Source organism: Ammodytes marinus (assembly GCF_949987685.1).
Source record: "Ammodytes marinus genome assembly, chromosome: 6".
Lineage (NCBI taxonomy): Eukaryota > Metazoa > Chordata > Actinopteri > Uranoscopiformes > Ammodytidae > Ammodytes > Ammodytes marinus.
Genome location: NC_137235.1, coordinates 13,567,530 through 13,583,795, shown reverse-complemented (window position 1 = coordinate 13,583,795; position 16,266 = coordinate 13,567,530). Strand labels below are relative to the sequence as shown.

At 39.2% G+C, this 16,266-nt stretch overlaps 1 protein-coding gene across 1 annotated transcript in view; it reads left to right on the top strand.

Annotated features, from left to right (window-relative positions):
* ctnna2 (catenin (cadherin-associated protein), alpha 2) overlaps nucleotides 1–16,266 on the top strand; it is a gene marked incomplete at both ends in the record, with an annotated part of 341,788 nt that overhangs the window by 54,538 nt on the left and 270,984 nt on the right. Inside the window, 4 exons of the mRNA XM_080028673.1 lie at nucleotides 2,335–2,530; nucleotides 5,254–5,420; nucleotides 8,265–8,384; nucleotides 10,857–11,123. Of these exons, the coding sequence (XP_079884799.1) occupies nucleotides 2,335–2,530; nucleotides 5,254–5,420; nucleotides 8,265–8,384; nucleotides 10,857–11,123 (750 nt within the window). The remainder of the gene's footprint in view (nucleotides 1–2,334; nucleotides 2,531–5,253; nucleotides 5,421–8,264; nucleotides 8,385–10,856; nucleotides 11,124–16,266) is intronic.

Sequence of the window (16,266 nt, the reverse complement as noted above, 5' to 3'; positions counted from 1 at the left end):
AAAAGCCAGCACACTGTTTGTATTTGTGGTGCTTCCCTGATGGAAGATTCAAAAACAAATCTTGACAGCCAATCAAAAACAAGTATTTCGGCATCACTACCCACATTTTGAATCAGCCTGGACACATTAGCGTGCTATTGATTTATGTGGTTAACAACACAATACAGAAATCCTTAGCTTGGTCCATTAGCTAGGACTGGGGAGAATAGGGAGTCTGCCTTTTATTTGGGAGATTGTGTTTCTTTAGGATCTATTGTGCCCTTTTGTTAGTGTGTCTGTCTGAGTGAGGTGCATGGGACGATTCAATGCTTTCATGTGGGAAGCCACCCCATGATCAGCACTTGTGTGTGTGAGGTGGAGGGAGTGTGTGTGCACAGGTTTGTGTGGATGTGCACGTGTGTAAATATAATGATGAGATATCGACTCCAACCAACTTAGATTGAACTAGACACACCATTGCACTTCATAATGAGCAATCGTTTAGCTGTGTGAGGCGATGCCAGGCAAAGGAGTTGATTGTAAACAAATGTATCAAAGTCATCAGGGCAGCAGCTGTGAAAACAATTTCTTAAAAATGATTTGTCATAAAAATGCATTACTTTTGTAGACCAAAACAAATGGTAAAGGGGCATTATGACTGAAGATGTTCAAAAGGTCTCATGAGGTCTCCTCTTTTATCAACACTACTATTCCTGGATCCATCGTGAGCTACATACATCATTGAAGGTTTTATTTCAGTTTAGAAGCCTTTAAGTAATGCAGCCAGGAGAATACATAACTTTGCTCTTATCCCCCCTCCCCCTTCAGAGATAAAAGCCTCTGATATAATCCACAAACAAATCACATCAGCCCATTTTGCAAGTTCTGCTGCTGTCAGACTGAAGCTCTTATATGTCGAACTGCGACCAAGGTGTGTAATGACGAGCGACTCTGTCCATGCACTTCCTGTGTTCAGAAAAAAAGGTGTCAATGGCCCACAAGCACTGGAAATAATAATTCCACTCTTTAATTCATTATTGACAGGCAGCAGCAGTGATTGCCGCTCTCGTGTTGCCTCTGCTGCTGGCCTAGTGAGTTTAATGTGGTGCTTGTTTCTTCATTCGCTCTTAATTACTTTCAAGGTAAAATTGTTCTCTTTTTCCAGAGGGGGTGATCATTTTGGTTTGACGATAAGGAAAATTTCATTACAGCTCAATGTAAATAACACTGATCATTTCAAATCATAGTGAGGAGGGTGCCCCCTTCTTGTGATTTTGTTCCTTTTTTTTCTGGAAGAGCTAAAGCTGGACTGGTTGTGTACATTTGATTTTGTGCGATTCTGTTACATACCATCAGATTATGTGCAGTATTTTTCAAAAGAGATCGGATCAAGGAAACTGTTAGCCCAAAGCTCATTTCAGTAAAAATGTTCATGCGCTGAGAAGGCCAGCTTGATGGATCAAGGCCAAGGGATAAATGTTTTTTAGTGGGTTCTGTCTAAGATGAGGCAATGTGCCTGATTGATGCTATGTGCAATGTAGCGCATTTCTGCAGCTTTAATAGCATTTAAAATGCATTGCCTCATTATAACTGTGGAATCCCATAATAAAAATGACTATCTGTCACAGAAGTTCAAAGCATTGAAAAATATTTATTTATCTTGTGTTTAATGCTTGTTAATGTATTGTCTGTTTTTGAATAATTTTGAATATTTTAGACAACATCATTGTGAACACATAAATTAACCTACAACTGTAATCCAACATGTAACCTATCGTTTCTTGACCTTTTGCAGTTAAATATTGTGAAAAAAGCCATGCCTTTCTTTGAAGCCATCATGATATTGTTACTGCTGGTGGTGCAAATATGCTGCAATTTGTCATTTGCCTTGCACATTATGTTTTACTTTAACGGCGCACTATGCAGTTTTAAAGGAGAGGGGATTTGTTTTTGTTAGCAGAGTCTGCAGAGTTTACAAACAAGCATTTTCTCTACATGTAATGCTTAGTATTGAATAATTTTCTACCATCATAAATCAAAAACTAAATAATTTTGAGGCACCTGGAAACAAATTTAAGTCTAGAATACGTTTGTAATCAAAACTGTGTGCCTTACTGCTGCTGTAAATAACAACAGTGAAACAGTTTTTTTAAGGTAGCTTTCTAACTTCAAACAGTGTTCAAGGGATCCAATTTTCGTGTGAAGAAAGTTTGTTTATTCAGCGAAAATATACCTTAGAACATATAGTATACCTACTATTATTATTAATAATATTATACCTTAAATGTTACCATAACCTTAACACACCCAAAGTTACATAGTGCACCTTTAATGAACTGAGTCCCCCTCTCTCAGGTGACCACCTTGGTGAACACCAGCAACAAAGGGCCATCCAGTAAGAAGAAGGGGCGCTCCAAGAAGGCCCATGTCCTGGCAGTATCTGTGGAGCAGGCCACCCAGAACTTTCTGGAAAAGGGCGAGCAGATCGCCAAAGACAGCCATGATCTCAAGGAGGAGCTCATTGCTGCTGTGGAGGATGTCCGCAAGCAAGGTGAGCATTATCATTGTGTTCTTGTTTGTTTTCAGCATCTACTTTTCTTAAAATGCTATCGTCGTATGTCTTATAAAAAGTGTTTACATAGGGAGAGTGATTTGTATAGCATTGCGATGTTTAGAAAAAGTTTGAGGTGTTCGGAATGTCAAAACAATTTGAATGTCTACGCCACTTAAAACAGATGGAGTTAAGAGCGTAAAGGCAAATCCATTAAATACAGCAGATGAGTAGTCATTAGTTATGGGCTTTACTCTGAGCATGCTTATGAAATGTAATGAGCCTAATTCTGGAGTTGTTTACCCTAAAGTAACGCATCGTTAAAGCTTTGACTGTCTTTAAGGGTGGGGACCCTTGCTGAATTTTAAGACGTATACGTAGGTGCATATATGCATTCGAAAACAATTTGGACAATTTTCAGATGTCAGGTATAACACTGAAACCTGTGGATGGAATGATGCTCACTCTTCCTGGGGCAATGTTACAGTTTTCCAAAGTTTTATTTTGTGTGAATCAAATGTTTGCCCCCAGAGTGGCATTGTATTCCCCTGTGCAATAACAACATAAGAGGACATAGCAAATGGAGCTCAGCACACAGTCTGTTGTGTTGTTGCCATATTCCTCTCTGTCAGCTCCGTCCACTTTGCCGCTGGTCGCTGTTAACCACTGACCTGAGTGCGCTGGCAAACGCATCTTTTGAGCCGTGAAATAGACTGTTGCCATATGGGACACATCAACATCAGCTCGCAACATCAGAAAAAGACGAGATCAATCTTCTCCACTTGTTAGGCATGCAAGCCAAAAAAACTGAAGGCAGGTTGCGTTGTAAAAGGCTAATGGAAGAAATTCTTAACCTTTAGGGCATATTTCGAACCGATGCACTTTTTTTTTTGCATTCGCGTTTGTGAATGATTGCACTGCCCTTTCTGATTCTTTTGATAGCGCAGCCCTTTACAAAAAGGTAATGGATCAAACTCATTGCCTGTCTTTCAGGTGAAAATTTTTCGTTTGAGAAAAAAGGCTATCGCCGGAATGAGAGGAGATGAAAGTTAATACTCTACATGTGCTAAGCTTTTAATGATATACTATAAAGCATTGGGCATGCTCAAAAGCTCTTTAGCAGATATGTGCACTGCCTTTGCTGATAAGGCTCTCTCTTCATTATCTCTTTGACACTCATAGGTGGGATATAATTACATGTCAGGTTATCATGGGAACCCATTTTGTATTAATAACTTCTGAGATATTCTAGGTCTTCACTAGACTCAAAACCATGTATCAAGCTTTTTACAAGACCATTAGCAGTGACTGGAGGTGTCCTCTGCCAAATGGCATTGTGGCAGCCTACTTAACACCATTGTGAATTGTCAAACCTCCTTATATCTGTGACCTCATCATCCTAAACCTATATTTATCACAATGATATAATAGATGTTGACTTCAGACCACAAAGGGCTTCAGTAATCAGGCCTGGTGTACTGCCATATAGCTCATCACTGGGCCAGACAGAATTATCACAGTGACAATAACTTTCTGTGTGTGTTTATGAGCTTGTTTTCCTTTGCATGTCTGTTTTTTTGTTGTTTCTTAAACTGACCTGTGTACACATATTAGGATGCGTCAGCCGTCAGGTGCATTTTTCTCCAAATTAATTTTTGTGTCAGTTTTAGCACCGTAGGAAAAACAGCTTGGTTTGCTCAGTATTGTGCTGAGAGAGAGAGAGAGAGAGAGAGAGAGAGAGAGAGAGAGAGAGAGAGAGAGAGAGAGAGAGAGAGAGAGAGAGAGAGAGAGAGAGAGAGAGAGAGAGAGAGAGAGAGAGAGAGAGAGAGAGAGAGAGAGAGAGAGAGAGAGAGAGAGAGAGAGAGAGAGAGAGAGAGAGAGAGAGAGAGAGAGAGAGAGAGAGAGAGAGAGACCCCCCTGCCAGTGTTGACCCAATGCCACTTTGCCATTGACATCATTATTTCTCTTCAGGCTGTGAGGGATGAGTTTTTCTCAGAGACATGGCAGCATTAAGGCTCTCGAGGACATTACTTGACCTAAGGTGAAATGGTTTAAGCGGGGGCACATTCACCGTCGTGATTATTCTGTAAGGCGTCTGGTGTGCGAGCCCACTGATTTCTCAAACCCAAATTCAGAACAATTTCAATATAGTTGTATGAGCCCCTAATTTGATTAGAGGAGGTGTCAGTTGAATTGGTTGTATACATTTCAGACAGAGATTAAGGGAATACCTGTCCTCTCAAATATTCTATACCACAACATTAGCTCACTTCAACTGATGTTAAACAATGTTGGTAACACTTTACGATAAGGGTAAATTAATTAATGTTTAGTTAATACTTTATAATATCTAACTAAGCATTAACTAACCATTTATAACTGCATAATTAATGCTTAACCAATCATTAGTTAACTACTCATATTAGTGGTTAACCGAACATTGACTAAGTTAATGCTTAATAAGCAACAAAGCAGTTCATCAGTTAATGCTTAGTATGCATTAACTTTGCATTAACTAACTCTTAATAGCATTAACTAAGCATTAACTAACAGTTATTAGTGTACCCTTATTGAAACAGTTTACCCACTTTTTACACACATATCGGTGTATTCAGTATGCTCACTAATAGTAATCATATTAATACATTTTCCAAGCTGAGGTAAGATCAAACCATGTCACATCTGTTCCACTTAAAAACTTGTGTCCTTTCCCCCTCACTCAGGAGAGACCATGCGTATTGCCTCGTCGGAGTTTGCCGATGACCCGTGTTCCTCAGTGAAGCGCGGCACCATGGTGAGGGCCGCCCGCGCCCTGCTCTCTGCTGTCACCCGCCTGCTCATCCTCGCAGACATGGCTGATGTCATGAGGCTGCTGGCCCACCTCAAAATTGTAAGCGGATCATCACCTTATTTAAGAACATCCTTCATGTTCCTCTGCCAAATAAACTAAGTGCACTTCTCAAGCAGTTGTTGCAGCAAGGTGTTTGCGGTTTGGCATGATCCCGTTCCCTCCTTACAGTAGGGCCATGCATTTTGAGTATGAGTTGCTGTCAGATATGTGAGCTACTGTTTATTTATCAACATGTCGTCATAGACTCTCCAAACCTTTTTTTGCAAGTGATAGAGTCCATTTCATTAATATGACTGGCATGCATTGTGTGCTTAAAGCGCTTGTGGTCATCAGGGGCCTCATTTATAAAGCTTTCTACGCACAAAAACCTTGCGTAGACAGGCAGAATGTGCGGTCAAATGTGCGGTGGCAAAACGGTGGTATTTATAAAAGAATTATTTGCGGAGAAGTGTGCGTATTCCCACGCAAACTTTTGACCATGCGTAGAGCTCACGCAAGGTTTTCCTGACTCGGGGAATCAGCGACACTCAATGGCAACACCACGAAATAAAGCTCTGTCATCGGAAAAACACACATATCCTTGTGAAATGCATGGCACCCAATATATTTAATCAATTACATGTGCGTACCTATTGTTGCGAATATAGGCTACTGTTGTCTATGGCATGCAGTAATGATGTAGGTTGATTTACTTATCAAGTAGGCCTATACATGTTTTGGTTATATTTTTACATGTAATCTTATAGTTCTACTCTATAATAATATCATATACGTCGGGAGGTGTGTCCGTGAGTGGCCAGCGGGAGAGCAAAGTCAATATTTTAGGCTGTGCGTAAAAAGTAGTTTTGTACAAAGTTAAGGCCAAACATATTACTGAAAACTAAATATTTCGTTAGATAAAATCATGTTATGAATTTAGCAAATTATTTTATGCATCTCTTTCCCATAACAACTAACCCTGGAAGTTTAAACTATAATCTGACGTTGTTGTTGGAAATGTGTGGATCTCACGGAAAGGGAACAATGCTTTGGAATAGACTATAGGCTAATGCATTATTTCACTTCTCACAACACATTTTATATAGGCCTACATATAGTCCAACAGGTTCGCTAATACGTGATATTTCATACAGTACAAAGTTGGGCAAAACAGTTTACCAAAGACTATAACGACTGTACCAATCATGATATGTGATCAGCGCGCCCGTGTGTGTTTGTGTTTTAGTGGCAGTTACAGCGACGCATGGCACGGGCTTTCTTCCTTCCCAACGGGCTTTCTTCCTTCCCAGTCGCTTTCTTTGCGGCTGGTTGCCTCCCTTTTTTCCCCATGTCAGTCAAAATGTCGTGCTTATTAAGAGCGTCATCATATTCAGGAGCTATTTAGCATTCGCCATGTATGGTAGATTGTGGGATGAAACTGGGAGGTGAAGTGGGATGACACGGGCGGAGATCGTCTGCGCACAATTCACCGCAGGTGGATAATTATAAAGGGAAGATTGCGTGCAACAGTGCGCCGCACAGTTTTATAAATCTCAACTTTTTTTTGCGCAGCACATTCTTGGCTTTGTGCGAACGCAATGTTTTGGGAAGTTTTCTACGCACACCTTTATAAATGAGGCCCCAGTTGTTAAATAAATGACTTTAAAACTTGGACTACTTTCTGGTGCTGTGTTATCCACAGAAGCAATGCATGCTTTTAAGCACAACCTCTGCACACATTAGCATATAGATGAGACACGGAGGAGTATCTTGGGAACACACATCTGGCTGTTTTAATATCACACCCTAGAGTGATTAGCTACACACACCCATCCCAGTCACTCACTACACAGTAGAGTGATTTGAAGAACACGTGTGTCTCAGTTATTTACCTTGAAAGGCTTTGGGTTGCTAATAGGAATGACATGCAGTCGGTGTAAACTGAAACAAACACAGGCTTCCATGCACCTTCGTTCACCCACACTTTGTCACTCACACAAACACACACACACACACGCACGCATGCACACACGCACGCACACACACACCCACACACACACACACACACACACACACACACACACACTTGTAACTTGTTCTCTTTTTTTCAGCTGTTCTTCTTGGGGCCCACAGTGGGGCTTAATTCAAGCCAGTATACTCCTTTGCCTTCGAAGGCCATTTCACCCTCTCTTCACTCTTTTTTATCACTAAATATTGTGATCTGCTTTTATTAAGGATATACAATAGATTAGAATTGGAATGTACAGGCGGTGGTGAGGTGGGGTAAAAAGATCGCTGAAATGAAGCCCATTAAAATCACACAACTAAATGGTTATAGTCTTTCTATAGTTAGCTGCAATTACACATGAGTAAAAATGTGACTGTGTGGCTTTAAAATAGATTGTCTTTCTATAGTTAGCTGCAATTACACATGAGTAAAAATGTGACTGTGTGGCTTTAAAATAGATTGCAACATCCACCCTATTGTGCTCGACGCCAAACATCCGGTCACGCAGCTGATCAAGCCAGTATACTCCTTTGCCTTCGAAGGCCATTTCACCCTCTCTTCACTCTTTTTTATCACTAAATATTGTGATCTGCTTTTATTAAGGATATACAATAGATTAGAATTGGAATGTACAGGCGGTGGTGAGGTGGGGTAAAAAGATCGCTGAAATGAAGCCCATTAAAATCACACAACTAAATGGTTATAGTCTTTCTATAGTTAGCTGCAATTACACATGAGTAAAAATGTGACTGTGTGGCTTTAAAATAGATTGCAACATTTATGGCTTGAGATATATTAGGAAATGAAACTACTATATGGATCAAGCTATGCTAGTTTTGATGTGCGCCCTGCAGAGTGTTTGGAAGATCCAGTATTTATTTGTGTGTATATGACAGGTGGAGGAGGCCCTGGAGGGAGTAAAGAATGCCACCAATGAGCAGGACCTGGCCAACCGCTTCAAGGAGTTTGGGAAAGAGATGGTGAAGCTTAACTATGTGGCAGCCCGGAGACAGCAGGTAAATGGAAGGCCCTCTTTCTCTGAAAAAAAGTAAAATACTTCTGACTTGTGTGTCTCATTCAGGGCACAGGGAGTTCCCAATCCAAAAAAAGCTCAGAATGGTGTCTTCACAGCTACTCCAACGCCATGTAAAGGTTTTAGGTGCGGAGCAGATTATTGGTGGAAGGCTGGAGATTAATGGTGAAACAATGTTATAGTTTCCACTCAAACCAAGCTGTTATCATTTCAGTTACTCATCTGGAAGCGATGCGATTGAAAACAAATATAGCTACAATCTGACTTGTGCAGAGAGAATCCTGATTGACAAGATATCAATTACTGAACATTAAAAGTTGTTTGGTGTCACATGTAAGAATAATTATTGGCCAACATCATGCCATGCATCGTTTCCATAAATCACATTTGCATAATGTGTATTTGTCTCTTGAATGCTTTAGATGCAACTTTTTCCTATAGGGGAAATATGGTTATTTTAGCAAGAAGGAACCCATTTTCAATCAATTATTGTATTAAAGTCATACCATTATGATATCATCAAGAGTGGTGTCTTTTATCCATGCTGATCATTTATACTGTATTTGTTAACACTAGAACCGCCACGGGGTAAATTTGACCCATGGCGGTTTTTCAACTGCCCATAACTATACTTTTACAAAATATTGAAGCCCCCCACTCTTTGACTTTTCCTAAAATTGTGTTGTGATGCTCTCCCCATGGTTAAATAAAGTCACAATTAATCTGGATTAAAAAAACAGGCACTTATACCTAGAACCACGCACTGGGTCAATTTGACCCGCACAGGAAAATGGAATATTTTCGAGCAGGTTGCTAGGCAACAACATTGTTTGGGGTCCGCAATCTGACAACTGTACGTGCAGTCATTCATAAACACTTACAATAAATTAAAGATGGTAAATAGGTAAATACCTAACAACATAAGAGTTACTAAGTGAAATGAGTGATGCGAGAGATCAGAACTGAGCGTTGTCTTCCGCACACTGCGGCTCATCTGACAGCTGAGTGTCAGATGAGCCAGACAGAGAGCGTCGGAGGGATCCTCCGCCTCAAAACATGTCAACGTGTGAACAAATAAATGAATAATCAATTAGAGCTTACCTAAAACTAATTATTGTATTTAGGATTTTAGCTCATTTGGACGCTGTTTTGACCGTCTGTTTTCATTAATATATTTGCGATACTATATATACTTTCAGTTTCATTACTGAGTCGCTACGAAACGTGATTAATGTTGTTACAGATTAATAAAGACTACTTAGATTATAAAACAAGAGGTCCAAAACACAGATGATGATTACACAAACAAATGCATGACTTTATATCACACTAGAAATGCACGGGTCAATTTGACCCACCTGGCGGTTATAGGTATAAATAGAATGGTGGCGGATCTAGTGTTAAAGTGTAGTTTGTTAACATCCCAGCTAAACATAGCTTGAATTTGTTATAACTGTGTATGATCTGTTGTATTCTAAAAATTCCTGTAACATTAGAATAGACATTACTGTAAATCAGCAAAAAATCCACATCAGTGCTACTTTGACCTGGGAGGATAAAACTTGAAAGAGTGAAGCGTATTTTTGCCAACATGGCCCCAGTGTGACAAAACACCTTTTTGAAGAATTTTCCCCTGTAAGTTTCATTTTGGCAAACGTCCACCGTGCTGAAATGTCCCAGAGCAAAACACTGCGCTGAATTCCATTCAGCTCCAGCGTAGCTCATCTGCTGACACTGCCCTAGCTTTGTGTGGTTGGGACAATAGCAATTCATCAGATTGGACATGAACTTTTGTTTTTAAAGAACATTTCTTGAACTACGAACTAGTCTGTTCTCTGTCTGACCCTGCAGTGGTTTATGACGGCTGCAAAATTCCATGTCTTTTTGCCATTTTATATGTTGTCAAGGATACATTCATTTTCAGATTGCATGTCCGATTTCAGATGGGCTTTATCAGACCTGCTCCACTGACGTGCTCATGTTATATGTTCCACACGCCCGACCTGAGCTTGGACAGACAGCTTTAAGCTTCAGTGCACCTGACTCCTGGAACAACTTACAGCAACACATTTTAATAAATACCTTCATATCCTTTAACAAATTCGGACATATTATCTTAAATCTGCCGACCTCTACCTCTTATTGTTAGGCTGTATTGTACTTTCACCTATTTAATTTTAATTTCAGTCTCAATGTTTCAGTTGTTTTTGTCTCTTTCTCATCTTGTTGTGTATTCGATGTATTTACATTGTATATTGTGTAGGTATTGTTGTTTTTGCTTTGCATTTGTTTGACTCGACATCATTGCAAATGAGGGTCACCCCTCAATTGATTTCTCGAGTATAAATACAGGTTCAATAAAAAAAATGTTTTAAAGTAGGCAATGTTTCTTCTCTAAAGACTGACCTTACATGTGTATTAGTACTCACTTGAGAACCTTTTGTCACCTTCTCAGGAACTGAAGGACCCCCAATGTCGAGATGAGATGGCAGCTGCACGTGGGGCCCTCAAGAAAAACGCCACCATGCTGTACACGGCCTCCCAGGCATTCCTGCGCCACCCAGACGTGGCAGCGACCCGTGCCAACCGAGACTATGTGTTCAAGCAGGTCCAGGAGGCCATAGGAGGTATCTCCAGCGCTGCTCAGGCCACCTCACCCACTGATGAAAAGCACGGACACGCTGGCATCGGAGAACTGGCTGCTGCCCTCAATGAATTTGATGTAAGTCAACCAAGCATTCTCTCCTTCTTTCAAATACCACACTTACCACATAGATTTAATTCAGACTCTACTATATGGAAACCTCGAGAGCACATTTATGACTTCTTCAAATCAATACTCTGTTGAACACCCAGACTGTTGTTTCTCAAAGCCCAGACACAAAGACACCGGAGTGCATTTTTTTTTCCGAATGACACAAGTGCTGCGTAAATTCAATATAGGATTATTAAAGACAACAGAGAGAGCAATATAGCGTTGTGTGTACAGTAGGCATAACAATATGATTTGACATTTCCACGTCTATCTAATAATGGCTAGGTCTCCTCTGTTAAGATCATATTCTGAAAGAAAACACACAAACCACAAATAAACTTTTCCACCATCGTCTGAGACACATTCATTTCACATTAGAAGTACTGCATGGTGCATCTGGAGGAGTTCTTAGCAGCACGGCTTGAATACTGCAAGCGCTGCTTTATCTATAATTGGCTTTTATACTGACACATCTAATATCTGGAAAAGCATACATTTTCAGTGTCAGATGTGAAAGGACGTGTTTATGTATGGCTTATTTAATCTCCTTGATCTCACACACATGCACATACTGACTAGTAGATTGTATGGTTGTGTGGTGTTGTCCCCCCATTACTTTTATACACTGTCTCTACACTTTGATGCTTACCCGGTCCTTATGTAAATCTACAGACACATCAAGCTGAACTTTTTGCACAAAGCAAAGTTTCCTCCATAAACATTATTCTCTGCTGCCATCTAGTGGTTGTATATTGATGGTGAATGATCAGTACATTAAAAGCTGGGAACATTTTGTTGTTTAAGTGATGTCTGTGAAGTCTCTAGCCCTGACAGTTTGAATTGCATTATCCTTAACCTCAAAAAGTTGATCAGTGCATAGAAAGAGTCACCTTTTTACTAGTCAATTAAATGTGCAAGTAACCAGAGAACCAAATGTCCACCTCATCATCAATAACTGACTTACTGAAAGGGTATTTCCCACACTGGGTGTTGTTTATTTAATATACAGCCTGGCCATCCTGTGTACTATTTATAGTTTGAAGAGAAAACATCTCTTGATTAACTCTTGATATCACACTTAAGTTTTTTCACCCCACTAAATTAGCCATGGCGGCATAAAGCAGTTACAGTGGTTTGTGATCATGATATGAGTGACAAATTAAAGGAAAAACCTGAATACATTATTAGAAGAGCAACATAAAAAATGCAGATGCTTGGTGCAATTTAGCAATTAGCATCTGACATGCTGTGTTGCTTGTATAGAAATGCTATGCAGGCCCATTTGATTCTTATTTTCTCTTAAAATAGCAGGAGGAAACAATGTATGTGACTTAAATAGAGGTGTCATTGTCGGGTCATGGATGGTTTGAGCTTTATTCTAAAAAACTGCTCAATTGGCCAGTTTCAATAGAAATGGTGACTTAAATGACATTATAGTACATTTAAATCCAAGGACACATCATGTTTCATCACCAATATGTAAGGACGATATGTAGATAATATGTACATAAAAAATCAACTCTACTTCATGTTACTGAGAATATCAATGCAGGATGTGATTGGCCCATGTCAGCAAAAACAGTCCATTGAAAACAACATAGACAGGGATACTATATAGTATTGTAATAGTATATAATAAGCTGCAGCACATAGACCCCTCATTATAAGTAGACCATAGGTACTAGTATACAATATGTGGAATAAAGTGGCGAGTGCATGTGTGCCATACTACAAGAGAACAATAGGCCTGATTTGTGTTCAGTTGTCATAAATGGTCACTGCTAATCAAAATCGTCCTTCCTAGTGATCACCTTAGACAATTATTTGAATCATATGCTATGGCCTGCACAGTCACCAGATCTCAACCCAGTGAAACACCTATGCGAGGTTGTGTACTAACGTGTTACACAGTACTCTTCACCGCCATCATTAAAACACCAAATGAGGAAATATAGTTTGGAAGGAAGTTGATCCATCCTTCCAATAAAGTTACAGACACGTGCAGAATCAATGCCGAGGCACACTGAAGCTGTTTTGGCAGCATGTGTTGGCCCAACACCTTACTAGGCCACTTTATGTGTGGTATGTTTTCCTTTAATTTGTCAACCGTCTATATTTTTAATGTTGTGATCGTTATATTCACGTCCCACTATATCTTACAACTTGCTACACACGGCATCTGCCTATTTTCAAACGTTGACTTTGAAGACGGTGTGTTTAATTACAATGAGTATAGCCTCAAATAGCATAGTGCTTGGATGGCAGATCTCTCAAGGGAAATAACATAGAAGTTGTATAAATGAAGACACACTTTGCTGAAGCCGTGTCAAGGTACGAAATCTCTAAAGAATACGAGTTCATCGCAGCAAACACTCTGCATCTGCATTGCATCTGTGATCACAGATGGGAGAGTTGTTTCTCGTTGAAGTAATTATGTTGTTTATCCTCTTAGGTATATGGCTTACCTGAGGCACACAAGGGTGGCACAATCTAACAAATTATATTGTTGAATGAATATATGGATATATCCATACTCTTACTTCTATTTTAGGTAAGCCATGTTACATGCACGGCTGTAATCAATGACAAATAAGTATCACTTGATTAGATTTAGATTTGATCATTTTGATATAAAATATGATCAGCACTCTGTGTCATACATTAAAATACATAAATAGTCAGGGATGATACAAAAAGCCCAAAGGCTTATTTCCATTGTGGTGCCTATGAGTACAGTCAAAAGACATGACCTACCTTTATACTGTACATTCTTAACCTATGTGACACACTATAGTCTGTTTTGAATTCATATACCTTCAGTAATTCATATTTTTTAAGAATACTTATACACTTTGGCATACTCTTACTTTACAATGCAGAATTATTTTTTTGTTGGCCATATGCCTCCCCTCTTTCTTTGGTAGGGTTAATGCAGTCTTTGACAATGTGCTGATAACTCTCAGATATACTGATGTTTGCTGCAACCCAAGGCTGCTTGTTCACAATATGTTAGTGACCCCTTGTGGTAGTGTTTTGACAATGCATATAGCTGTTCTATGTTGACGTATTGCTTCTCCTGTGGGGAGAAATGTCAGACCTGTATGAGGATGATACATAGACTCTGACATATTGGATGAATAACTAAAAGCTGTCTTCTTCTAAGGCCTCAGACGCTCTGAGAATAACTAAATTGTAGTCTCTTCTCAGCCAGCTAACCTGGCTGTGGCCTATAGTAATCACATCGACTCTTTTTTTATGGAAAACAGTATGGCTTCTTACAATTTGATTCTATTCCGCAGACAGGCAACATTTAAATTAGACAAATTGCCCTTTGCTTAGCCTTCTGTGCTCGCCCGAAGCTGGTGCATGTTTAATTCCTAATGTACCACACAGACACAGACTATGGTCAGATCCCCTCAGAATAGTAATGACCTGATATACTGAGCTGTGCAGCATGGATTTATTGCGTTTCCACAACTGTGCATGGGCTACGCGTTTAACATTTTTTTTTTGTGTTTTGACGTAAATCATATAAATGCAAAAGGTAGGGATACATTGGGAGGTATGTTATATTGATACAATAATATGATTGGGGGCAGCTATACACTGTTTTCCAGATTATCTTGAACTCTCTCGCTGTCTTATTTCCATTCCATCAACACAAACCCGGCGGCACTCACATGAACACTTGCTTTGTTCTCGGTAATGGTGCCCCTCTGGAGTTGGGTGATTGCATCTCTCTGTTTTGGGGTGCCGCTCCCTGTCCTAAGTCAGCTTTGATCTGTTACTCATTCTTTGAATCTTCAGATGCATCATGGATGGCAGACCTCACTACAGAACAGACTCAGATATACACAGGCAATCCTGAAAAAAAAGCTTTTTAATATATTGTAGGAGGCTTTTTTAAATATTTAGTTTTATTACAGTTTTTTTCGATTGCTAAACCACAGTGGGCACAACTGGAGCAACATGTGCAACACTCTAACAACAGCATGCAGAACAGCGGTTCATTCGGACCAAACTGTAGCTCGTCTTTCATTGCTTAAACACAATTTTCAAAACTCTACACACCTATCTCATGGCTTAACCACAGCCTGCACAACACTGTGGATTTCCAGCACTTTTTTCAAATGCTACACTGCTGCCACAACTGTAAACCACACATTCAAAACAGAATTAATTTCAAACACCGCAGATTGCAATTTCAACTGAAACACTAAGATGTCTTAGACTTGTTAGTGAACATATATACAGTATAAAGGGAATGCTCAAAAATATATATTTTTTTGGAAATGGACCAATGAAGACAGGTTGTTGGAGGGAGAAGAGTGGCAGTGAGAGTGTTGATGTGTGGAGGAAGACATAGAGCTGTAATGTCTGATGAAATACAGTAAGGGCTACACTGATATACCCTGTTGTGAATCATGGTCTCTCATTGAGAGAGGCAGGGTTGAGATTTCAACCCAATCTGCAAAAATCTAAAGTTGCATCTGTAATACGAATTGTCCAGCAAACAAACAGCTTAGAGTTGCATCCTTACAGTAAATGACAACATTACAGGAATTGATTTCTGTATTACAATTATATAATATTTACACAGATAAATACTACATTTGGAAATGTTTTCAATAAAATATACAAAATGTGTATCTTTTGAAGCAAACTTCAAAAGATAAATTTTTTGTTTATTTTTGTTTTCCTAAAAAACCTGGTATGTTATAAAGTAAACAATTTCATGTGAAAGAATTTCACCCTTTCATCAAAGAAAATATTACGTAATTTGTGTGAAATAACTCAAATTATTCAAACTGTAAAGTTTTTCACAATTGCTTAAACACATTTCCTGATAGACTACCTCACTTTTTCAAAACCCTGAACACAAATTTCAAAACTCAAACACAAAATGCAAAATCCTTCACTTCTCTTGCAAAAGCACACTTTTACCCTCAAAACAATGTTAACTGTGTGCTTTTTGTTGTTATTTATGTATTGAGTCTATTTTTTTATACATTGTACTATGGATCTTCATGTGTCCTGAATAAAATCATATATATATATAACTCTTCACTAAATGGAGTTTTCTTTTCAAATGACAAACACATACATCATA